The sequence below is a fragment of the Calidris pugnax genome, unplaced genomic scaffold (genome assembly GCF_001431845.1).
Source record: "Calidris pugnax isolate Ruff unplaced genomic scaffold, ASM143184v1 scaffold298, whole genome shotgun sequence".
In the NCBI taxonomy this organism is placed as follows: Eukaryota; Metazoa; Chordata; class Aves; order Charadriiformes; family Scolopacidae; genus Calidris; species Calidris pugnax.
The window spans coordinates 37,131-62,386 of record NW_015091152.1 but is presented as its reverse complement, the minus strand read 5'-3'; the positions used below and the strand labels follow the sequence as shown (position 1 = coordinate 62,386).

General features: G+C 36.9%; 1 protein-coding gene across 3 annotated transcripts in view; it reads right to left on the bottom strand.

Annotated features, from left to right (window-relative positions):
• Positions 1-271: 271 nt before the first annotated feature.
• Positions 272-25,256, bottom strand: part of LOC106898156 (peroxisome proliferator-activated receptor alpha-like) — a 35,648-nt gene continuing 10,663 nt past the window's right edge. For 2 of the 3 annotated variants that reach the window (XM_014959257.1, XM_014959258.1), the window contains exons 4-8: positions 11,743-11,987; positions 9,219-9,379; positions 7,763-7,901; positions 4,229-4,431; positions 274-1,176 (exon numbers count right to left, since the gene is read on the bottom strand). In XM_014959257.1, coding sequence (XP_014814743.1) covers positions 703-1,176; positions 4,229-4,431; positions 7,763-7,901; positions 9,219-9,379; positions 11,743-11,950 — 1,185 coding nt within the window. In that variant the 5' untranslated portion in view covers positions 11,951-11,987 and the 3' untranslated portion in view covers positions 274-702. Of the gene's footprint in view, positions 1,177-4,228; positions 4,432-7,762; positions 7,902-9,218; positions 9,380-11,742; positions 11,988-25,256 lie in introns of all 3 variants that reach the window. The other variant, XM_014959259.1, reaches the window with a different exon arrangement.

Below are 25,256 nucleotides of genomic sequence, written 5' to 3'. Positions count from 1 at the left end.
TATGAACATCCTAACTTTCTAGAGGAATGAAAGGAGTATAAATTACTATTACATTTGTGTCCCTTCACTCAGGAGCAGTTCAAACAACAGGAATTAAAAAAACCAAACAAACAAACAACAAGCTTATCCCATATCCTTAGATACTATGAAATAATTTTTTAAAATACCATCAGCTTTTTTTTTTTTTTAATTAGCTAAGCAAGCTGTTTGTTTAAAACAGCCTGTGACATTAAAATCAGAACACAGGAAGTGCATCAGAGCTGTGCTTTTGTGCAGAACTCATTACGTGATGCAATCAGCAAATGTCAAAGATGAGCAAAGCTATAATCTGCACCTGCCTCCACTCTCATTACATAGAATTTTTCTGCCCATTTGGCGGATACAAATACTGTTTCCAACCCAGCCTTAAAGATCAAAAAAATAAAAATCCTCCCAAGCCCAAACAAAACAACTACCAACACTCTTCATACGCCACTTTTAAAAACAGAGAGTAACTTAGACCCCTCTGTAAGTGAGCTTAAACAGTAATTCCAAGCATGTCTACAATTCTGCAAAGCAAAACACAGAATCAAGACTGTTAATCTTCCATGAAACACACCAAAAGGGAAAATTGGTAATGGTATTATTGAATCTTCAAGAAATATGTAAGCTTTTCCATTAAAAGTATTCATTCGCATGAAGAAAATGTTAAAATTTATTACCTTAAAGAACAAATAGGTAATGCTTACCTCCACAGCAAATGATGGCAGCAACAAAAAGGGATATATCACTATCATCCAATTCTAGTGCGTTAAATTTCATTGCAAAATCAAATTTGGGCTCCATGATATCACAGAATGGCTTTCTCAGGCTTTTCAGGAACTCCCGGGTTATAAAACCATTTCCATAGGCTACCAGCATCCCGTCCTTGTTCATCACAGATGCTAACATGGCAAATATGGCTTCATAAACTCCATATTTTAACAGTGTCACTTGATCATTCAAGTCAAGACTGGAGAAGCCAGGGATAGATTTGGCAAATTCAGTAAGTTCTGTGACAGTCTCTACAGACGTACACTGGCAGCAGTGGAAGATCCGAACTTCTGCTTCCTTGTTCTGAATGCCATTGGCTACCAATTTTGCCACCAGGGTCTTCTCTGCCATACATAAGGTATCCATATCGTGTATAACAAATGGCTACAGAGAAAAAAAAATACAAATGCAGTTACAAACTAATGGTTATTAATCCTTGGTTTCCTAAAGAACTTGATTTTTGACGGACTTTAACTTTTGTGCTAGTCGGTCTTCAACTATTAACAAACCTTGAGTTCTTTCATAGGTCTGCATGAAGAGAAACCATGTGTTACAGAGCTACAAACTGCAACTTCTAAGAACAAGCCTGCTCTGTAAACACCACTAGTCAAATGTAAGTATGTATGACATATCTTTAATCTAGTTTTATGCAGTCGTTAGAGGAAAGATCCAGAAGTACTGTGCTTAGTATGCAGATATCCAGTTCCAAGCAAGTCCCAGAAGGTTCACAAAAGACTCATCTTACCTTCTCCAGAAGCCCAGGTTATTCTGCCTGTGGCTCCTATGGATTCCTAAGCTACCTACACTTGATGCACATCATGAAGCTTTCCTGCTGTAGCCTAGTGGGAATACAGACAGCCATTTAAATACAGGACAGCGTGTCTGCAAAAGAATGTGAACCCTATACTACTCTTGTGTTTTATTATCTGATTTTCATAGAATGTCCCAGCTGATCTACCAAAGAAATTCAGCTCATCTTTGTAGCTCCATTTAATGCTAAGTCATCTCTAGACCCAGAATCCCACCAGAATGTCAGACAACACAAAATTCAGTCTTGATCGTGGTCTTTTCCATAACCACCTTAATTTAAAAAGGTAGGTGCATTACAATGTCATGAGCCAGTCTCTTAAAACATCATATTAAAAAAAAAAAAACAAAAAAACCAAACATTCAGACTTTCTTGAGAACAGTCAGAACTCAAAAATAGTTTGATATGTATCTGAAGAGGACAATTCACAACAGCAAAACAACAAACCTCAACGCTTCTCAGCCTACCAAAGTCATATCAATTGACCTTGAACATAAATCTACGTCCAGAAATGCTAAGCAAAGCACCTTGCCTGTGCTGTTTTGCTCATCTCAGATTAAATAGCATGAGGAACACTTGGTTTCCTGTTAGAAACTCATAGAATTCACTTATTTCATTTGAAAAAACGTCAAACATGCTGATTTCCCAGTTTTCCATTTTTAAATGCTTATGGCAACTACACATTCCATCTCATTTCAGTACTTAGAGTTGTATCAAACAGCACTTCCTCTGTGCATACAGATACGAGCAGAAAGTGGCAAAGCAATAAACCCACCACATTTCTAAACCCTTTAAAAGAAGTAGGCTATCATGTAATCTTTTGGGAATTTATCATCATTTTACTATGGCCACACTTGTTTTCTGCAAAGACCATTTCAATTTAAAAGTGATACCTCATCATCATGAAAAATGTTTGTTCATGCAGAAATGAGTTACAGTGGTGCCAAGAATCAGGATTCACTGAAATCTGATAATGTATTGTTCAGAAACAGATGGATTACCAACAACAAACCCTTCATTTTTTTTTCCTGTTAAAAAGTCAAAAGAAAATTAAAATGTCTGTTTTCCCCAGAAATGATGAAACAGATTAAAGAACCTCTCTTCTTCCCTGCAGACTGAAGAATGAGGAAGCTGCCTGTTTATAATATACTAGATCTAATTCCTCATTAATTTTTACTTGTAAATTTACCAAGACACATGCAAGCCACTATTAGCTTGTCAATTGGATTATTATAATCTGAGAGCCTTGACTGCATTAATGCAAACTCAAAAATGAGGGTGCAGTGACCTAGAATCCCTGCATGTACAACACAGATTGTAAATTATGATTCTGATGTGATAACAAGCTTGAAAGGGACTTTTATGCAGATACCTACTTGGTAAGGTGTTAACACATGGCACTTACTGCAGCCTTCTGCCAGCTTGTACCCTCCAAAAAATTTAAGCCTATGCTTAATTTTAAGGATCTCTTTAATCCAGTGAAAAAGACTCTTAATGTAGAAGCCTGTATGCATGGCTAAGCTAAACTGTAATACACCAAATTCCATAATTATAGAAGACAGCTTGCTTACAATTTTTATAACAGTCATCCCCACAGGTATATGGTTTTATTATGGCGTATGTAAAACCTTCCCTGCAAATGTTTACTGATATTAAGTATCTTATTTTACCAACAATTTTATCTTCTACATTTAATTAACTTAAATCACAACAAAATAAGAAAAAAAATGCATAAAGTGAAACAAGTCAGTCCTTACAATAGTTATACTATCTCCTGTGCTACAAAACAAAAAGCAGTTGATAGCATTAAATAGCCAAAATTCTTCATTGTCTAATGATGTTTCTTACCATATTAATTATTTTTTAGGAAAATTATTCCCAATTCTTAAAACAGTATGGCTCAGACTTAAATCTCGATGTTGTGCAACTAGTAAATATTTCAGAACACATATTAAGTTGTATGAGCTAAGTAAAATTCTTAGAGAACATTCACTATTTGGTATAATACTTGGCTAAGTTATCCTGAAAGAAAAATGACCTCTGCAGTGTATGTGTCTTCCCAACTCTGCTTGCTTCTCCCTTTCAAAGTAACCATAGGTAAAGACCACGAAGACTGGGTGAAGAAACGGCCAGAACCGTAAACAAAGAATTACAAACTCAAGTGTTCTTCCCCCTCCTGCCATTAATATTGTTGTGATTAAAACAAAAGTCTTACAGAGCTCCTGTACACCATAAAAGATAACAGGATTTATTCCATTTTTTTTTTCCCTTTCATAATAAGAAATTAATTTTGAACCATTTCCCCCACCCATACCAAAAGGTATTTACATTCAGATATCACTTTTTTTTTTTTAATTAAGAACTGATTTTCTTTACCTTGTGTCTAATAGAATTTAAGGTTATGAGCTTCCATTTACAGGTTAATCACATTATTTTCCTGAAGCTTCCTATTATTCTCATAGTGGCTAGAAAAAAACATATTTACCACGGGTATTCCTTTTGCATATTTCATGTCTGTATCAGCATGATATTTATTTTCAAAAAGATTTGCTTAAGAGTTTAACAAATTATTATAATCACTTTACGTACTCGCCAGCTTTACTTTAAAGTTACAGCAAAAGTACTTACTGGATTGTTATTAGTTTTCCCTGCGAGGATGATTCTGGCTTTAACCTTGTTCATATTGAAGTTTTTCAGGTAAGCATCATGAATTCTTTTGGCGAGTGATTTAAGATCTGCCATTTCTGAATCTTCGACATAATTTTCACCGGTTAGAATTTCTGCTTTCAACTTGGCTTTCTCAGACCTTGGCATTCTTCCAAAACGTATTGCTGATGGGAAGACATAATTGTAAAACAAATGTAAGTTAAACAAAAACCTTTTACCACTTAGATAAGTAAGAATTTCTGTCTAGAAAAACTGAGGTAGAGATAGTATCTTTATTATGATAAACTCATGAGTAAAAAAAAATCTAATCCTTTCCAACATAGTCGGTGACTATTAAGTCAATATGCTAAACTGAAGGCAATCAGATGTTTCAAATCACAAACTGGTATCTGTAGTGAGCTAGAACGCAAAGGCAATCAGATGTTTCAAATCACAAACTGTAGTGAGCTAGAACGCGTGCCTTTTTCCTTCTACATTTCCTAAGTAGTTGTATTTTGTTCTCTTCCTCTTATGTTTTACAACTCCCAACACGAAACTTAAAGTCCAGCTTGGGAATTCTGAAAAACTGAGAAAGTTCATGGCAGGAGCTTGGCATAGAGCACACATGGCAGCTGGAGAGCTGCCTCGGGAGCAACAGAGTTGGGCCCAAATCCCATTGCTGATGCTGAACCTGCTGGGGCATTCAGTTCTTTATGCACCAGATATTCAGTTCAACACATCTGTACTGTCTAGTGAGAATAAAACAGATCAGAGACCTGGATTTATGCTCAACGCCTATAGTCAATAAAACCTCCTCCTAGACACAGCATTTTATGCTGCTTCTTTCACTAAATTCGCCCTACAAGACTGGAGAGGATGAGAATAGGGTTTGAGTTCCTAGTCTAGTCACTAGGATATTATTTTGAGAGGTAGGAGATGCAAGTTTGAAACACCACTGCGTATGGTTCTTCTAGTCTAGTCACTAGGATATTATTTTGAGAAGTAGGAGATGCAAGTTTGAAACACCGCTGCGTATGGAGGTCTCCCAGTTCTTCAGCAAGTGGTCTTGCCATCTAGCAATAAAATAGGCATGTCCACCCCCTTCTTCAGTTTAAAACTACACCAGCTTTCTTTTTAAAAGGGCCCTTATGCTCTGATGGTGTGCAAGGTTTTGAGATTGCTAACATAGCTGGTTACTCTTACCTCATTTCAGTGGGGTCCTCTCACCTCCAGTGAGAGGACAGAACCTCACTGCTCAGAGTGAGCAATTCAGAGCACAGGCAGAATTAACCCTTCAACATGCCCAAGGAATTTTTTCATGACAAAAGGAGGTGTCTGCCCTGGTTTGAGGTAGAATAGAACCAGCTTTCTGTTCAGTAATTTTGCTTCTTAGTTAGGCCTCTTCTAACTCTCTGAAATTAACGGCATATTGTGCAGAAAACTGCCAGTTCTCAGAGTGAGGAGACCTCTGTTTAGAGTTGATGCCAAGGAATGGTAGGCAGAGAGGCTCTTGCTTATACTCATTGCTATAACAACCAAGGTCCACCTGCAGGGAGGAGTGGACAGGAGAGGTGAACCAAACCTGATCAACAGGATATTCCATCCCATCTGCCCCATGCTCTGTAGAAAAGCTGGGGGATCACAGGGTCAGCCTATTTCTCCAATGGCCGACATCCAAAAAGGACCCTGTCTCTTCATCTGCCTTTGATCCTGATCTGTGTGTTCTTGACTCCAGAGCTGGAATCCAGTTCCTGTCCATCACTAAGTCCAGTCTGGGACTTCCCAAGTGCCTGCTGGTGACGTCATCCTGGGAGCTTGATGCATTTTTTATATATTGTATCTATATCATCATTTTCTTTTTTTTTTTTTTTATTATTAGTATTTCATTAAAGTAGTTTAGTTCCTTCTAAACTTGTAAATCTCTTTATCCCTCCTCCTCCTCTCCTCGGAGCAAGAGGTGGGGCGAGAGCATTTGTCACCTGTAGTCAGCCAATTCGGCCTAAACCACAACAGTGTTTCTTAACATATGGAGGTGACTCTAGGCATGATGTGAAATACAGTTTTGGACTTCAGTGGAAGTCCAAAATGGAAAGCCTGTTTGGAATCTAGCCATGGGTCTATTGGAAAAGTGGAAGAATATTTGCTCTAAACCAAAACTTACAGTTTTAAGGTCATGGTTGTAAATCTAGTTCTAGCTCTTTTCCTGAGAAGTATCTCCTGCAAGTTAGCAGTCATCTCCTTCCCCCACTGCCTCCCATGTGTTTGCTGCAGTAAAACTCCTAGTCCCTTCAGCTGGAGCACAGGTGACCACAATGTTTTACTAAGATGGAACAGCTTCAACTGAATGTTAACTCCTGCCAACCCAGCACAGCTTCCTGCTCAACTCCTGCCCGAGATACTACTTTGTTGGTTGGCACACTCTTCCTCAATGTGCTGCTTCATGAAGGTTATCACCAATCTTGCAGAGCCTATCAACCCTCTCCCAATGGACCTTCATCTCAGTCAAGGCTTACCACAAGGGAGCCAGACTTCCCCAGAACCAGAAAGTCAACTCTCCAAATGTTTCTTGCTAGGACTCTTAGCCTACAGTGCCATAGGCAGCTTCCCCAACCATGTCCCCACCCCATCCATCTTGTCTGCATAGTTTTCTTAGGAAGTTCATCTCTCATCCCACAGCTTTTTACCTAGCCCAGCATTTTCACCTACTTTTCACCAGCTCCCAAATTGCATCTGCTCCCAAGTTCAGCCTTGACACTATCAGACCTACACAGGAAAAGCAAACTGCTGTCATCTGGCCAAGCAAAATGTGCTTTCTCATGGCTTGGCCTCTCCCTCTTTTCCAAAGTTGCTTAGCAAGCTACATACTGTGCATAACACTGCCTTGTGGGTTGAAATCAGCCTGTAAGCCACAGGCGTACCAGCCTTATCTTAAATCATGAACATAAACAATAACATAATTTTTAAAGTTGATATCTAGACACTGAATTTTTACCATTCCATTTAACAAGCCACCTACTAGATTCCTGTTCCACAGTCAGCACAGATGTTCGCCCCCCCCTCCCCTGAACCATCTGCCCAAGAGCTGTTGCACTGTAACCTGAAAAATAATGAAGCCTGCTTTTCTACAGAATTCTGTCCTACGTCAGTCTCCCCCACAATGAGTTAGTTGTTCTCCTCCTACTCCTTCACAATGCCCTTCATCAGAATTCTTCTGGTATTGAAACTCATTTCAATGGGGCTACTGGTGCCAAAGTTCTGGGTGAAGAAAGCAACTAAATGAACATTCATATGGACAAACAGACATCCAGCACAATTGTGTAAAGCTCATAAAGTACATTTGGCAGCTGTGTATCAGTTACATTAACTACTCGTTAGAGAAACTGTTGTGTGTGTCCCCCCCCAGTCTCTACTGTAAAAATCTGACTCACGTGTAAGTAAAAAAGCTATCCAAGTGCCTGCTTCTAGAAGCAGACCCTGGGCAGGAACAACTAAATTATTAAGGGCACTCTTACCTACCATTATGTGACATTCCAACTGAAAGGCACTTTTGGAAACGACAGTATTGGCACTTATTACGATTTTTTTTCTGAATTTTGCAGTTGCGATCACATTTATCATAGATGAGTTTTAATCGAATCGTTCTTCTAAAAAAACCCTATAAAAAGTTTGAGAAAACAATATGTAACGTTAAAGACTATTGAGTGCTAAGCTTCAATCATACAGGTTGTTTTTTTTTTTCTTTTATTGTTTATTGATGTCACTAACAAAATAATATGCAAAGTATAACCTGCCCAAAGGCAAGAATCTCCTGCGCTACTCAGCGAAGCAGTGGGTAGAATAGCAAATGTGAAAGGAGGGAGTAGCTCAAGCTTCTTTCTTGAGAGAGAACCTGAGTAGATTTGCTCTTAAGGATTAAGCAAAACAATCCTACGCTGCTTTTGCATGCGTAAATCACACAGATTTAACGCATCTTTTCCTCACGCAGCAGATGGGAGGGGTATGACAACACAGCACGCGTATAGAAAAAGCCAAAGGCACAAAAATTAGCATTACAGAGAAGCCTGTAACTCAACTGATCTTACTGCGATGTCTTGATACTGCAATGCAATGCTAATCTCATACCATGAAATCACAGGGTTAGCAAAATTTTTTAGAGACATTGCAACATTTGGCTTCACGTGACATAATAACATGTCATTTAGACTGTGAGACACATCTGACTGTGAATTGGCTCCCCATCTCTAACAGAGATTCTAGCATTATTCTGAAAGATTTATATTTGAATTATCTTCTGACATTGAGCACGAGAGAAAAGTGTACACGTATACAACTCTTTCTTTCACCTTACATTATCATTTAGGGGGGAAAAAAAAAGGAAAACTAAAACATTAAAAACATTAGAAGGAAAAAGAAAAGAATCTTATAATTCCTGGGCCATATTATCCCAAAAATTATACATTAATGATAACATTAATTTGCCCCAGAGACGTGCACTGGCCCCAAAACTACAAGATGCACAATACTAAGTGATTCAGGCAGAATGTGGTGGAGATGAGAAATTCAGGATTTATTACAGCTGTTATGGAAATGTAGCAAAATCACATGCTTCTCACAGCCATACTCCCAACACAAATAAAACACTAGTGGAGCAAGTAGGCTTTGACTTTTAGTCACAGTTTAGTGTTTTAAGTTGTTTTAGCATTTAACTAGCTATATCCAGAAAAGCAGCATTAAGATTATCACTGTGAATTGCCCCTGCTTGATGAAGGTCTGGTATTGAGTTACGGTATCCAGTTGTGGTACTGGAACAATTTATTTCCAAAAAAAGATCACAGATTGGTTTATTATTCAAATAAATATTTAATGAATATAATTCTAGCGATTACAATTCTGTAACAAATGTTTATCTTCATAGAACCCTGTAAATAAAGCAACATGATTTAGGTTCTTAAAAAGAAAATTACGACTGTACCTTACAACCTTCACAAGCATGTACTCCGTAATGGTAGCCTGAGGCTTTATCCCCACAAATTCTACATTCAATGTTTAATGCTCCACTGGGTGATTCATCTATGCTACCTGGAGCTGTGGCAAAATTAATGGATGAAGGACTGGATGCTGGTGAAAGGGTGTCTAAAAGAAAAAGGAACACTTCATAAATACTATACTACCAAGGTTGATACCATTTCCACACTAAATCCACACAAAAATGAGCATATTCTGAAAAATAATCATGAGTTAATAGGCATTAAGTGAACCAATAATTTGGCCACAAGTGTTTGAAAAGTAATTAAAATGTATATTAACAGTGCAAACACACACAACATACAGGGTTTACCCTGCTAATTTTGACAAGACATACAATGTCAACAAACAAAAAGCTTTACCAAAGTAACCCTGATAACAAGAACTAGAAGGATGATAATGGTTCTTGAGGATTCAATAAATATACACCACACAATATAAGAGAAAACCAAGGTCTTTTGGATTTTCCCGTGTTCCATCCATTTTTTACTTTGATTTTTTCAAATGTTTCTTAATTCGATGTGAACTTGAATTATTTTTTTTATCCCACAACTCAATATAAATAACTAAAAAGTACGGAATGCTTCTTTTAAATCAAGGAAATTTTCTTAACCTCAAAATGCATATGTACCGTCTTCACAAATAAGTTAAATTTGAAAAGCAGTATTCAACATGTATCTGCTGCTCAACAAAAAATGGTACAAAATATAAAAAAAAACAAACCCAAAACCCCCCAAAAAATCACAATCGAATAGAACCCTGCATGACTTCAAGTGTGTATCACAATATCTGTTCAACTTGTCACTCGTTCTTTCCAACAAAGTTACTAATAGCTCATCTTGCCGTTCAAGATGGCAAGGAAATCAAGGAAATTGAAGCCTTGCTCAGATATTTTACCTTTTGATTATAATGAGAAAAGCATTTCTGAATTGTTGTATAATGAAATAAATTCTCCAGATATTTTACCACTAAATGAACATGTTACAGAACTAACACATTCCAACCGTAATTATTTCAATAAATATTTCCACCTTCTTTGAGGAAAATATTTTCTGAGGCCAGAAATTTTTTTTCTTTTATCTTCCATCTTGCAACTCGCACCACAAGACTTCAGCAAATTAATGGGTGTGTTATTTTAACAGAAAGATTAAGAAACACTCGTGAATGTAGGTCAGCAAGTATTATGTTGGAAAAAACCTTGGCTTAGAACTCAGAGTCTGCATTGCCAGCAATGCCAAGCCTACAGGCATCAGAGTCATCAAGAACAGCCTAAAACCCAGGATTTTTTTAAAGTGTGATTTGTATTTCTTTTTACTCGCCTTATGGAATTTGAGTCTTAAAAGTTTACATTTTCCATCTTCTCTAACAGCAAAACTAGAACTTTTTGCAATGAGCACTGACTAATCAAATTAGAAGGTGACAGTAGAAGCTGATGTAAATTATTGTAGGGCTTGTACCACACGAATAATTAAAAAACCTCATGTCTCAGAAGGACTATGTTATAAACCCGGCACATAAAAACTTCTCTTGTACAAGGCAAGATCTACAACCAAAAAGGACCCAAATCATATTTCTACAAACATTCCTCTGGGCAATGGTGCCAAGAGGCAGGTCTCTCTCCTCCATTCAAAATTCACACTATTCATTTCAACCATTTGAGCAGAGACACACCTCAGGAGTATTAGGGCAGTTTTTGCAAGATAAAATTGTGATCACAGCCTGGGTATTGATTTCAAGTAAGACACTCAAAATCGAGACATAACGTAAAACAACCAGAAATGGCTCTACTGCTAAAAGATCTGTAAAACCACAGTTCCAAAAGGAATACTTTACTGACATTATTGCAGTGTCCCACACCGCTTCGATTATTTATATTTTGTTGTTTCAAACAAAGCTGCTTGCAAAGATCTTTTGACTAGAGACTACGTAATGTATGAGCACTCTGAGGCTGTTACTTTAACCAGTCATTAGCTGAACAATGCCACTCTTGAGAAGAGGGAGAAACCAGCATGTTCAAAACATCAGTAAACTAAACTGGAACTCTAGGTGAGCTTTCAAGGGTTAGACTGTACATTCTGGCAAACATTTCACTATACTTTTCAAATATACGCGATTTCAAGAAACTTTAAAAGATTGGGAATTACTTTTAGCGCAATATTGTGACTTCCTAAATTACTACAACACATAGTAACTTCTTTGCTAGTAATAGTGATTTTAAAAAGTTATTTTGAAAAATGTTTTGACACTAATAATAATTTAAAACAACAACTTTATGTTACAGCAATTTCTCAGCGACATTTGCCCACTAAATTAACTTCAGCCTTAAATGTTTTAAGACCATGCTATAATCACCTTATATATTTCTAGTGTCACTTAGTCATAAAAAAAAATTATTGCATTAAAAAGTTTTAAATTTCTGTCACTATGTATTTCTAAAAGAAAGTTTTATGGTAAAATCAAAAGTATCTTACCTGTTATAACTGATCCATCAGATCCAGGACCATTTCCCAATGACTGGAACTCTGTTAAACTTAAAGCTCCAGAGCTATCATCACCTAGAGACTGAGAGAGGTCTTGAATGTTCTCCATACCTTGCAGGAACTCTCCAGATAAAGGGCTGCCTATATCATCCTCCTCCAAGGGAGTAAGGGGATAGAGCTGGTTTTCAGTGTCCACCATTTTGATCAAATAGAGCAGTCACTCAAACTTCTTTACACTGGTGAAAGAGCAATTAAAAAAAAAAATATATAAATAAACCCCTGTACTTAAAATATCAGAATATCTATTTTTTTTAAATATTTGAATCAGTTACAGCACACTGAATACAGGAGTTCTAGTCCAATAGTGAAATATTATACAACATTCTGTGGCTCCAGAAGCTTTACGCAACATGAATCATCAACAGGACAGATTAAAAAAAAAAAAAAAATCCCCCAAATACTTCAATATGAATTAAAGTTATGACAACATCAATCTGTAGATTGTTGTTTTCTCTCCTTTGCTGATAAAAGTTACATATTGTGTTTCTACAGCAAGCACTATGCACTTCCCACCAAAATTTATAGAAAAAAGAACAAATATCAATATGCACATGTATTATGTTTGAGCAGTCTTTGCTCACCTTATCTAACAGCTTTAGACACGTTGATTTGGTCCTCTGTTCTTATCTCTTTTAGATTAGTTTGATAGGTCTTAATGACACTGCAGAGAACAAAATACTGTCTTACACTAATATCTTTGTAGAAGTGGGCCAGACTAACGCTTTTTTAGCCTAATTCGAATGCTCCAGCATGTACAATTCAGTATTATCTGTAATTCCTAGAGTTAGTTATATTTCCTACAGTGAAATAAGTTTTTTAAAGCTGCCTTCAAAACTAGCCACCGGGGTCATCAACTTTGAGTAACAGCACAGATTTCTAAGAAAATGTCACAAATTGTAATTCTTCTATAAACTTGTCAGGGAAGGAATTAATAATTGTACTGCTGAGTTTTCCTCCTGCTGCGTACGTATATTTCTGCTGAAAGAAACTCATCTTTTCCAGTAACTAACTGGAAAAGAGAGTAACCCAGTAACTAACAATGCAATGAATCTCCACGGGCCTTTAGAGAAGCTCTGGCTGTTACTGTGGCTACAGCTCAAAGCTGGCCTTTGCCAAGGACACGTGTTTGCTGCAGGTTATTGGGAAGCTTGAAACTACCCGGAACCGGTTATACGGGGATATACAAATGCCAATTTTACAACAAAAGTGCTATGTTATGATAACAAAAAAAAAAAAAAAAAAAAAATCTTCCTTGATGCTATCTAAAATTTCAAAAATTTCAAATTTCAAACTTTCATTCCTATGACACTAAACATTTTCTATTAAGGAATCAATCCTTTTCTTCAATCATCTGTGACAGGTTCATTCTACGAAAATCAGGCATTTATCCTGGAGAAAAAGTGTATTTTTTGGGCTGTGTAATCGACCAAAAGGTACAGCTAAAATTAATACAAAGTGCTGACTACTGCTTTACACACTAATGACAAAAGATGTGAGAAAACCTTCAAAATGTTTTGAAGTAAGATATCTACAATCGAGCCTTTTATCCCTGGGCTGATGGCAAAAGGCTGCCTTCAATTATATTTGCTTTACATGGTATTACACAGACATAACTGAGGGCAGAATGACCTACTCTAAAGACATCTAAAAGTTATGCTTGTAACAACCTGCGATGTGCACACAGTTTTTAAATGATTTATTTTTCAGGTGCACTTATCAGTGCACGCTGCTACTTCTGTCTGCTAGTTCATGGAAAACCAATGATGCACATATATCACTTTATAGTGTTTTCCAATGTGTTCACTACATGACTAGAAGGCAAGACAAACAATTTTTAAAACTAATCTGTATTACATAAGGTTTTCTACTCCACAATTTGCATCCTTCCAGCTAATCAAGGTTATTTTAAGTACACACATTACACTTGTCAAAACTTTCCTTTGATTTTCAGAGTACCCTAATTTTTCAGTTGCGTTATCAAATGGCTGTAGAGGTACATCCTACACACTCATTATTTGCTTTTAGCATAAAAATGATAACTGCTCAGGTACCAGGGGAGACTGAAATTGTCATGTAATCATAAACTCAGGCAATTAGAACAAAACAATATGTTTTTTATATCCTTGGACAATTTATTACAGCTCTGTGCACCATAGTACCTGTTGTATTTTTTTTTTTTGTAAGAAAATATGTCAAGGGTAAAAAAAAGAGTTTACTTAAACAGTGTCTACTTAGATAAGTTTTCCTGCAATTCATGAAAATAATACTATTATAGTATTTAATTTGTGGCACACTTTTTTCCAACCCAAATAGCATTCTAGGGCAAAGATACAGATTTTTTCCCCAGTTTAATAGCTTACCATCTACCTGGAAGGACAGAACTAAAGGGGTAGCAGACACAAACACAGAGTAAAATCCAGAGCTTCTATTCATTTTACTCAGTTCACACACTTAACTGGAGTTCTTTATGAAAGTAAATACTGGAGATTTCAGGATCTGTCCAGCTTAACTGAGATGACAAAAGTTTTCACAAGATTCATTGTATTTTTATATGAAAACTAAGCCAAATACAATATACAATTCTTAAGGCTGACGACTGAAATGAATCACAAATTATAAGAATCAGGTCTCTAAATATCAAACCAAGAGATAAAATTCCACTATCCTTTGAGTAAGAAAGATCTCAGACACTGTCACTATTACTAACATGCCATCTCATACTACAAGGGCCCTTAGTAAAGGCATATTTGCCCGATTTCTTTGAAACAGGATAGTATTAACTAAAAAAAGGAAAACATGTTCTATACCACACAGTGTAGTAAATAGGAATATCTAGGAGATTAAGAATGGGAATTTATCCATGATGTCTAGCACCAGTTACAGACAGATATGTTTCTGTTGATTTTATTTGGATGTATCACATTGTTACTCTATCACTGTGCACAGTTTGCCTGTATTTAAAAATACCACTCAAATTAAGTTTTCCAGTTTGATATATTAAATACTCGTTAGGACTGCCAGCTCTGTAATAGAATATCTATAAGCTATGCAAGAGTTTTCATGCACATCTCAACTTCTTTCTGAAGGGATCAGCTGAGATGCTGGTGCAGCTTTCTTTTTAAGAGTATCCAAGCAATACTGATTGTGATGCCTAATTATTTTACAACATAACAGAACATTTTACTGGAACACTGGAACAAAATAACTTCTTTCACACAGAAGACTGAGTAATTACTATCAGTTATAGTCCCTACGATATTTCCATAATCTGAATCTGTTCAGTAAAATAAATTCCAATTGTCACTTTCTTTTAAAGCTCGACAGTTGTCCTGTCTCATAGAACAACCTTCATTTCTCTTATAAATCCTACCAGTTTGTAACCTGAAAAAATACTGAGGAATATCTACATTTGATACTGTAACATACATGACCATAGTTACTGAAGGAAAAAAATAATCAGAAATTATATGAATGAGAACTCTAAATAAAGCACTACTTAAAAATAAAGTAACTAACCTAATGCTGTAGGATTGTGTGGTCACACACCAAAAGAAAATGGCACAAATTATTGCAGATTATCTGACAAAGATTTTACTGCTAAACCATCTGCATTTATTCAGATCAACACTTCCAATCTCCTGAATACTCAAGATAGAGAGTAATTTTGCAGATGCAGCGTGCATTTACAAAATGTTACATTCACAAAGGAAGGAAAAGAATCAACTGCAAACATTTCTGGTTAACGTCATCTGTTATTCTCTGCCAGTAGTTTCAATCTTGAACATCTTTGTACAACTCCTCTGTTGAGGCAGCATGAACCTGCTCAGTAACACCTGGGACTAACTGCTGTTTGCTGTTAGTCGTCCAACAGAGTCCAAAACATTACATTCTGCATCTGATATTCCTGATGAAAACGGAAGATAATATGCTCAAGTTGAGAAACGAGACATCACTTTTAAGTATTTCATTTGTTAAAATGAAATTAAATTGCTGTTCCTGTGACGCGGCTATTTTGTAGTGAGGAAAAGACTAAAGAAACCTTGACCTAAGTTGTTTTTGTACTGAGAGCCGAGAATAATAACAACTGTTCTCCGGCAATCCAAAGGAGGGTACCAAATGTGACTCCCTAAGGAGCCATCAACAAAAAAGGAAGTGAGGAACGGCAGAGCGAGCGTATGATGGGCACTGCTCCTCCACTGTGCTCCTCGTGAAGTTCTCCCAGGCTAAAACAGTTGTTCACAGCCCAGAAACATTATCTTCCTCTGCAGATATGTATCCTGGCCCCAGGAGAGCTGGCGAAGTTCCAAGAGGCACTAGGCTCCTTGTACCCAACATCACTCCAAGTTCCCTATTGAATCACATTCACCTCTCCAAGTATGACTTCTTCGTCCAACACAAGTATTTTTAAAAGATTAAGTGAACGTTGAAGCCTACCTTGAAACAAAACAGCTATCATTTGACAGGAAAACAAAGGAAAGGCTCGATAGCTGAACTCTCAACATGGCAACGGCTCCTTCAGCAACGTGCCTGGTATTGCCCAAATTGCACCATGCTTTACCACATTTACAGTCAATATTTAAAATTCAGCAGTCTTTTTAAAAGCTGAGCACATGTAAGAACAACCTAACAGCTAGTGAAATATAAATGAATTGCTTATTGTTTTAACTATTAAACTGCATACCCTTTTGTACTTTCAAACACTACTAGTAAATTACAGCTGCTTAATCATTACGGCTCTTGTCAATGATTAACAAGCTGCCTTAGTAAGCATAGTCATTATACAACCATTTCTGAAGATTGTCAAAATATACCAATATTATCATTACTGAAAACAATATAATGAATATTGTTTCTGTAAGCACAGAAAACTTCTAAGTTAATAAGCTGCCTTCTATCTTCTCTGTATTTTCTGCATGTTTACACATGTGTACGCTTTAATTGGCAGGTTTAACTTAATAGGCATTGATCCTTGCTTTTTTGAAAATAAAGCTTCTAAAATCAAAAGGGTAATGAGTATGAAGTTCAAGTAGTATTCACAGACAGTACTTTGCTTTACAAAAATGCTGTACATGTTACAACAGTAGATGTGGTAGCTGCAGTGTGGTAATTCCACTCAAGCAGCTGTGTAAGTCAACATTTCTTCTTATTCTTCACTTCAGAAAAATTCTATACCACAAAGACACTGGCAGAGGATTTTCTCAGTTTCCCATACAATATTTTAGTCTCCACACCCCGCTTCCCTACCCCCACATACAAACACCCACAAAGTAAACTGAAAACAAGAGAGTATGAAATAGAAAAGTAAGAACGCACTTTCATGAAATTAAGGTTTTAAGAATAAAGAGGTTTTACTGGTGCTCCCTCGCAGCCTGTTATCTCTGAAATATGTCTATTCTCAGAAGTCCTCCTTTCCCACCACCACACGAGCCAACATCCAATAAGTATAAACCTATGAACTTGAAACAGGTCTTACAGAAATCATGGTCAAATTATCAAAGGAAAATACCTTCATTGTTGGAAAGGGACGGTGTGAGACTAAACCCCTCACCCTTACACATTTAATACTTGCCAGGCTGGGGATAATCACTGCAAGGAAACAGGTCTCTGAGATGCAAAGGTCTCTGAGAAGCAGTGACAAAGTCTGGATTAACTGCATAAACAAATTGATCGTGTAAAGGGCTTGCTTGCAAATGCAAGGTTAAAGTTGAAACAATCATTACCTCTAGGTCATTTTGAGAATGCTACGGCTAAACACAGCACCCTGAAAACTAGTGGCTGCAGTAGATACTTTTAGAAAACTTATGTGAATGGGAAAAGCCTGAAATATGTAAGCTACAGGATATTTCCAATATCCTAATTCAACAAATAAAACCAACTGAAAATAACAAGAACTGAAAATAAAATTTGGCACCTAAAATATGAGCTCCAGTCCCAATCTGGTAACAGACGTATGTTTTCTCCTCTATCCAGTGATATTTGATTCAGTTTTCATACTTTGCAACCTTACATACTGTAACATTTTATAATTTATGAAGTATTAAGAACCTAAGACAAAGAGAATTTACTATGCATGCAGTCTTCATCAAGACTGCCAGTTGCACCCCCCCAAAAAAAACCCCAGAAAAACTTTGCATTTTTTTCCTCTATGGTTACACTCCAAGGTATCATATACAACTTACAAGCATCCTTGCCTTTAAAACAAATCAAAATACCCTACATTTGAAAAATGCAAAGTTAAGTTCTTAAAAGTTACATCATGAAAAAGTCTATGCAATCTTGATTGTGCTACCTTATTTTTTTTATGGTAGAATGTATATATATGCTGCACAATGTTCTTCTTTCCCCAAATCATTCCCCTTATAAACAGAAGTGGAATGACACAGCTTGTAAGGCAACCTGGTCTATATTAGTCTGCAGCAGGATAAAAAGATGTAAATTTATTATTAGCTGATCAAAAAGGAAGAACATTCTTTCCCGAAACAAAAAAAGGAAAAAAGACAATCCTCTTTCTCTGATCCATAAGTACTTGCAGAACTGGAGGAACACTAAAGTTTCTGAAGGAAGAACACAGGCCACAAAGGCAAGTGTACTGGCTTCAGAAAGTGAGGACCATGATGAGTTTTACTCTGAACACATTTCTCTAATTGCATCAGAAGATACAGCAATAACACACGTCTAATCTCACATGGGAAGAGTTGATAAAGCTTCAAAACACTGCAAATATTTTGCTGTTTGATATTAAAAGTGTTAAAAACAATATGAGAGTATTTTGTTGTTTTATATTACTCAACCAAACCCAAGCAGAACTTACTGAGCCAGGCAGAAGCATCCTTGGTCCCAGGATTTTCTGTCCTGTTGGATTTTAAAAGACATGATCCAAGAATTTTTTTACTGAAAATTAACAATTTTTATCAACTTTTCCATACAAGTAATCAGCCAACACCATAAGCAAGTACTTTTAAAGATGGGACTAAAAGAGATGAATTAACAGGCTGTACAAGTAAGTCAGCAATAAGAAGATGCATACAAGAGCAGTCTGATTAATGACAGGTCAGGCGTGGACAGTATCACATACACAACTACCTATATATATGTTACACTAAGCAGAAGCAGTCTTCAACTAGGTGTACTCCACCAGACTGTCAAGAGCATATATGATTCTTCTATATTGCAGTACTAAGAGATTTTAAATAAGATTATTTTGAGGCTTATGTGGAATAGATGTTTTCCAGCTATATAGAAAGGTGTAATGGTGTGGCCAGAAAGTCTTATATCATGCAATATCCGTGATATTTGGGATGGCAGGTTTGCCACTAGTTTAACTAAAGTCTCAGTTCATCAGATATCACTGTTTTGTTAGTTGTTCTGTTACTTTTACTTTGGAAAAAATAAGGAAATGACTTAATAAAAGTATAAGCTGGAATTTGTAAGTCAGTGGCACAAATCCACTCTTTTCCTGGTGCAAACCACTTTCAAAAGTAAGAACATGTGTAAGGGGACACTAACATAAGCAACACCTGTCACGTGGCAAGAAGAGTATTACCACCAGTAAAACACAGTATCAGGATACAAACTTATAGAGAAAACAAACAAGGGCTCTGACAGAGGAGGTAGCCATACTAAATATGAAAGCTCACTTACATAATATTCAAGTGCAAAGCAGCCATAATGCAGAATCTGTATTAACAGACATTTAAGGCTCTAGGAACATCTGTTTAACATTAGTGTCCCTCCCAGGCAAAAATCTAAAACCTCGATCTGTATGATTATAAAAACATTCAGTTAAAGGCAAGACATACAAAGTCATCTTGGATTGCTAGACAAAATGCTACCATATCTCTTTATGAAAGAGAACTTTGAATTGCTTATAACTGCAGCATATACAAAGACGCAGTTAAATATTTAGCATTTGCAGCAATATCACAACCTACACAGACCTAAAACCCCAAAATACTTATTGAAATGATTGCTTAATGCTGCTCAGGTACAACAATTTGGGCAGACCCTACACAGAGACAGACAGAAAAAAACCAGCCAAAAAGCAACCAATTGGCTGAGGAAGGGGAGAAAAAACACAAACTGAAAAAATACAGTGAACAATGACATAATCACTAAGAGTCACTATTCAACTCCTTTGCAGTTACTGAGCCACCTTCAATCCCTGTTGGCATCTCCCTGTAGCTTCTTTCCAAGATTTAGTGGCACAGGGTGGAAGCCACTTCACGGGTCCTGACTCTCTCAAAGTGGAGTCTCATTGCCCAGAATATATTAAAGGAAGATAAATGTCTCTGAACAGGGCCACTCATCCCCCTTTTAAATGCAACATTTCTGCTTTAAAACTATTCAGCTGCTTTCTATACCTTCATGGTTATATACTCACTCTAATGTGAATTTTCCTCCAATGTTTTCTTTCAGTTATGTAACACACTCATTATACTCTAAATAGTTCTAAAAATTGGTGGGGGGTGCCAAGATTACTGCTTAAGAAGTAACTAATAACAAAACTATTCAGGAGGTAATTAAACTATTTATCCTAAATACCATACCCTCTCACTTTCACATAACAGATGCAATTACTAATGGAGAAAAAAGTTACAAAGTAGAGATTAATTTTTAGCAAACAGTCCTAGGAGGGGTATTCATGTCACCTAATGTCAAAGCACCTCACTTACACATTTGGGTTGAGTGGAACTCAATGGACTTTCCAGAGTCGTGAGGGGTCTTTGAGGCCATGATTACAAATTAAAAAAGCAGTACTTTCTGATCAGATCACTTCCCTGATCCAGTTCACTGCAAAGCCTTACAAATACGTGGGCTGGCTCCATGGAGGGAGCAGAAATAATTGGGTGGGGAGAGGGATACACGTGCTGCTACACGGCCAACAAATACACGTGTTATGTGCAGCCTGAAGCCTCTCTGAAGAGCCCAATGATTGTATCAACAGGCTGGACCTGTGAAGCAGGCACGTGCATTGCCTGAAGGAAAGCAGCCATGCCTCTGAAGTCTCTGATGAGAGCTCAAAACTGCTCTACAGATCAGACAGCATCTCTATCAGATTAAGTAGTATCATCTTTGATAGGGCCAGGGAACTGTCATACAGGCTCGGGAGATCACGCACAGCTACTCAGCATCCTTCCAGCAGTAAAACTCCCACAGAAATCCAGTAAAGGGAAGATACAGGCATTTACTCTGAGTTGAAACAATACACTCCAATAAATAAAATAACAATTCCAATGCTGGACACTCAAGCTGAGAGTAAAATCTAGTTCAAAGGAAGACTTCAGCTGCTTGTAAAGAAACAACATCTTAGCATCAAATGGTGTTTTAATGAGAAATTTTAAATTCAACAAGCCTGTCCAGAACTTGGTAACCAGGAACTCAGATGAGAACACTTTACATCTACATACATGACTTTTACACTAACTTTATATCAGACCAGAAAATAGATTTCACTGGATTTGACCCACAACATTAGACTAGCCAGCCACTAGCAGACAGAGCTCAACTTAAGATGTAAATAACATAGTTCTAGGTTATCAGTACAACGAGATCTGAAGCCCATCTTTAAATTAGCCATTGCTGACCCCTTTAACAAGGGAGCCAGATTTGACTTCACCAGCAATGGGACATAAAGGTTTTGTAACCTTTGCCTTTAGGCTCCAGAGACAAGACCTCAAGTTTACATCTATCTGAAGTCATACTTACTTTCTTCCACATAAATGGATATCAGATGTGACACTACTGAAATTTGCAGCAAGGTCCTGCTGATCAAAGAAAAATCTGGTTTTCCTACCTCGTTTCTGTACAGGGTGGAGGCTGGGGTGTTGCTTGGAATGACACCAAGCTCAAATAGATTCAAGTCTGCACAGAATACCAATATGATATTGAAACATTTTTGTTTGCTTTTTTCTCCTCTAGACATGAGTTTTCATACCCAAAAAGGGAATACTTTGGTGCTTTCTGCAATCAGGAATAGGAAGACCTGCCTTTCATTCCAGTGAAAGCTGAACTGAAGCTCAAGTCAGAAGTACCTATGTGTCAAGGTAAAGTGTTCAAGTGTCTGTTTTAAATCTATGTCTGCTGAATGCTTTAAATTATTGTAAGAGTCACTAGTCAGGACTTCAGTATCAGTCAATAGAAGTATGAGTTAACATACTATATAATATTATATTAGGGTTATTGGTAACCTATAATGTTCTCCTTCACTTTACTACTTTCTTCAAGACGTGTTTTTGGTGGAGTCTTTTCTTTGGTTTTTTGTTGTTGGTGGTGGTTGGGTTGGGTTTTTTGAGGTTGTGGGGTTTGTTGGGGTTTTTAAACTACTTTATAATCCAGTCTGATGTCTAGATGATTCCTGACATAAGTCGAAGTCATAAGTGGAAAAATTTGGTTTAAAGTCTTTAGCCTTGCTTTAACTTTTATTGTCAAGATGCCTAGAAATCCTGAAAAACTGGCAATTTGCAATTTTTTTCTTTGTCTATTTATTCTGTTTCTGTTTGCACTTTTGTAATAAACAATGAGCTCTTGCACATGGTTGAGAATTGATTACAAGCTTAATCTATAGAATAAACATACTATTATTAACATGACTTAAAAAAAAATTAGCCTGGACAACCATATGAGGGAGGTTTATTCAATTGCCTACATTAGGTATTAATGCATGTAAAGCAAATATTCAGATTTGGAGTTAATAATATCCAGTATTTTTGAGGTATGACCAGTGAAGCAAGTATATTTTATTAACAAAAGATTCAAAAGAATAGGACTTTTTTTTCCTGCAAGAAAATAAGCCATGGCAACATCTTAGTAGCCACTATGTTATAGGGAACTCTCTGTTCTCTGATATGCGCTCGCTTTCCAGTTCAAACACAGTTCCCCAAGTACTACTTACAGCTACCCACAGTTTCTAATAAAAACCCCACTTCACTGACACATACACACTTATGCTTGCAACACACTCTACCTTTTTCTTTTCCACTCTCCAAAGAATTTCCAAGTTTTGCTCTTTATCCAATGGGTTTCCATGTCAGTATCTGCAACTGTTATATTCCACTCAAACTATCCCATGCTTGAGCAAGATTACACACATTAATCATAGCAGCCATAGAATTTCGTGCTTCAAATTTTTACAGATTCTAAATCATTCATGACAACATCTTGTAGGTGATGAAGCTAAAAGAATACAGTGTTTAGCACACACGCTCCGTGTGTTTGATGAAGACTTACATGTGAAGACCACAACAACCACAAAACAAAGATTTGATGCATAGTAAGAGGCTGTTTTCTTTACATTAGAATTTCTTTACAAGCTAGAATTTGATTTATGATTGATATTTGAACCCATGCAAGGTCACATTCGGACAAACACGACATTTATGTATTTGCTATTTGATCCAAGGTCATGTTCACACAAATGTGTCATCTGAGTATTTGCTATATTTTTATTGCTGCGCAAATGAACTCAACTTTCTCTAACTTTCCCCACGTGTCCCAAACCTCCTTACCCATTTATTTGGAAGTCATCTGTTTTTTCTAAGTTTTGCAATACTGTACAAATATCTGACAAACTAATTATATAAGCTAAGATCTTGGATTGATTAAGAGTTAGGGATAACTCGACCTCAGAAATCAGTGCTCATATTAAGGCTAAATCTGGTTGCATGGTATGCCCAGAATTAAGAGAACTTTTTAAAAAATGAACAAACCAAAAATTCCACAAAGCCTATATTTTATGAACTGCATGCACATATTAGATGTCCTAAACCATTATCCATCTTTTAATAAAAATCAGTTTGAGGGGTGAAGGCAAAGTTGATTCCAACATGTACAGCATTTACAAGCAGCCCACGCATCTGTCCTAACATGCTGCTCACTGGAAACTAGTCTTAAGGATCTAAATTGGAATGTTGCAATTGTTTCCTTACACATGTGACTATGGCATCTCAGATTATGCAAAGTGGCTTCTCAACAATTTTCTAACCATACCCTGATATCCTACAGAGACTTCATTTGTTGAAGGATAAAGATATCTGAGGGTAAAAGGCAAATACAAATTGCATTTTAGTGTGGTGACTAAATTATTATCTCCAATATAATCAATTTTTGAAGTAAATAAAATGTAAGCCCCTTGCTAAGTCTCCTGCAGAGTACATTTTCGCTACATATGGTAAAAATAAACTTCAGAGAGCAACAAATTAAAGACATCTGCACAACTAAAATTGTCAATTAAAATGATAATCTAATACATACAGAGGCAGTGCCAGGCAAAATTTTTGGCCATTTTCCATTAAACATATCGACTGTGCTATTACATAAACTTCTGTAACTCAGAAGTTTTACTTGCTCATGTGCTTGATAAAAAAAAAACACAAACAAAAAACCACAGCATAAACCCCCACAACATACATGACTCTTCTATCCAGAAAGACATAATAACTTTTACAAGAAAAGCTGTCTAGTAACTCTAACAAATGTTACATTTTAGACACACTATGTTTATAAAAAGAAATAAAAATCAATTGCCACTAATAGAGTCAAAGACTTTGGCGTGCTTTCTGAAACTTTGCTAATATTTCACCAATCTTTAGGGTTCATGTATATGCATGGATACCTTAAAATGTGTCTTTATTAAATAGGATATAAGAATCACTTTTGTTTTTTATCGGCAGACCTTGATGTGGGATAGCAATTGGTATACATTGTCAATTATTCCTTATCAGCAGGACTGGTAATGACTTAGTCTTGAGAACTTTGAATTCCTGCTGTGTTATAAGTAGAAATACCTGCCTTAAGCTTAAATTTATATTAAAATGAAGGTTAAGAAATAATTAACAAATCTTTTGTTCTGTGAGCATATTTACTATTCCCATATGATTTCAACCTTGCTTACTCTTTGACAGAAGAGCAAAAGAACATTCCTATGACATAAACGTTTCTACTGAATACAACCTAACTCAAGGCCATGTATTATATATAATAATAATTATATAATTATTCAGCCACATAATCTAACGTCCCTGAGGAAAGGGACTTGGGGGTGCTGGTGGATGAGAAGCTGGACATGAGCAGGCAGTGGGCACTTGCGGCCCAAAGGCCAATCCCATCCTGGGCTGCATCAAAAGATGCGTTGCCAGCAGGTCCAGAGAGGGGATTCTGCCACTTTACTCTGCTCTGGTGAGACCTCACCTGGAGTATTGTGTGCAGGTCTGGAGCCCTCAATATAAGAAGGACATGGATCTGATGGAGAGGGTCCAGAGGAGGGCCACAAGGATGATCAGGGGGATGGAGCACCTCTGCTACGAGGACAGGCTGAGGGAGCTGGGGTTGTTCAGCCTGGAGAAGAGGAGGCTCCGGGGAGACCTCATAGCAGCCTTCCAGTACCTGAGGGGGCTACAGGAAGGCTGGGGAGAACCTGTTTAGAAAGGCCTGCAGTGACAGGACGAGGG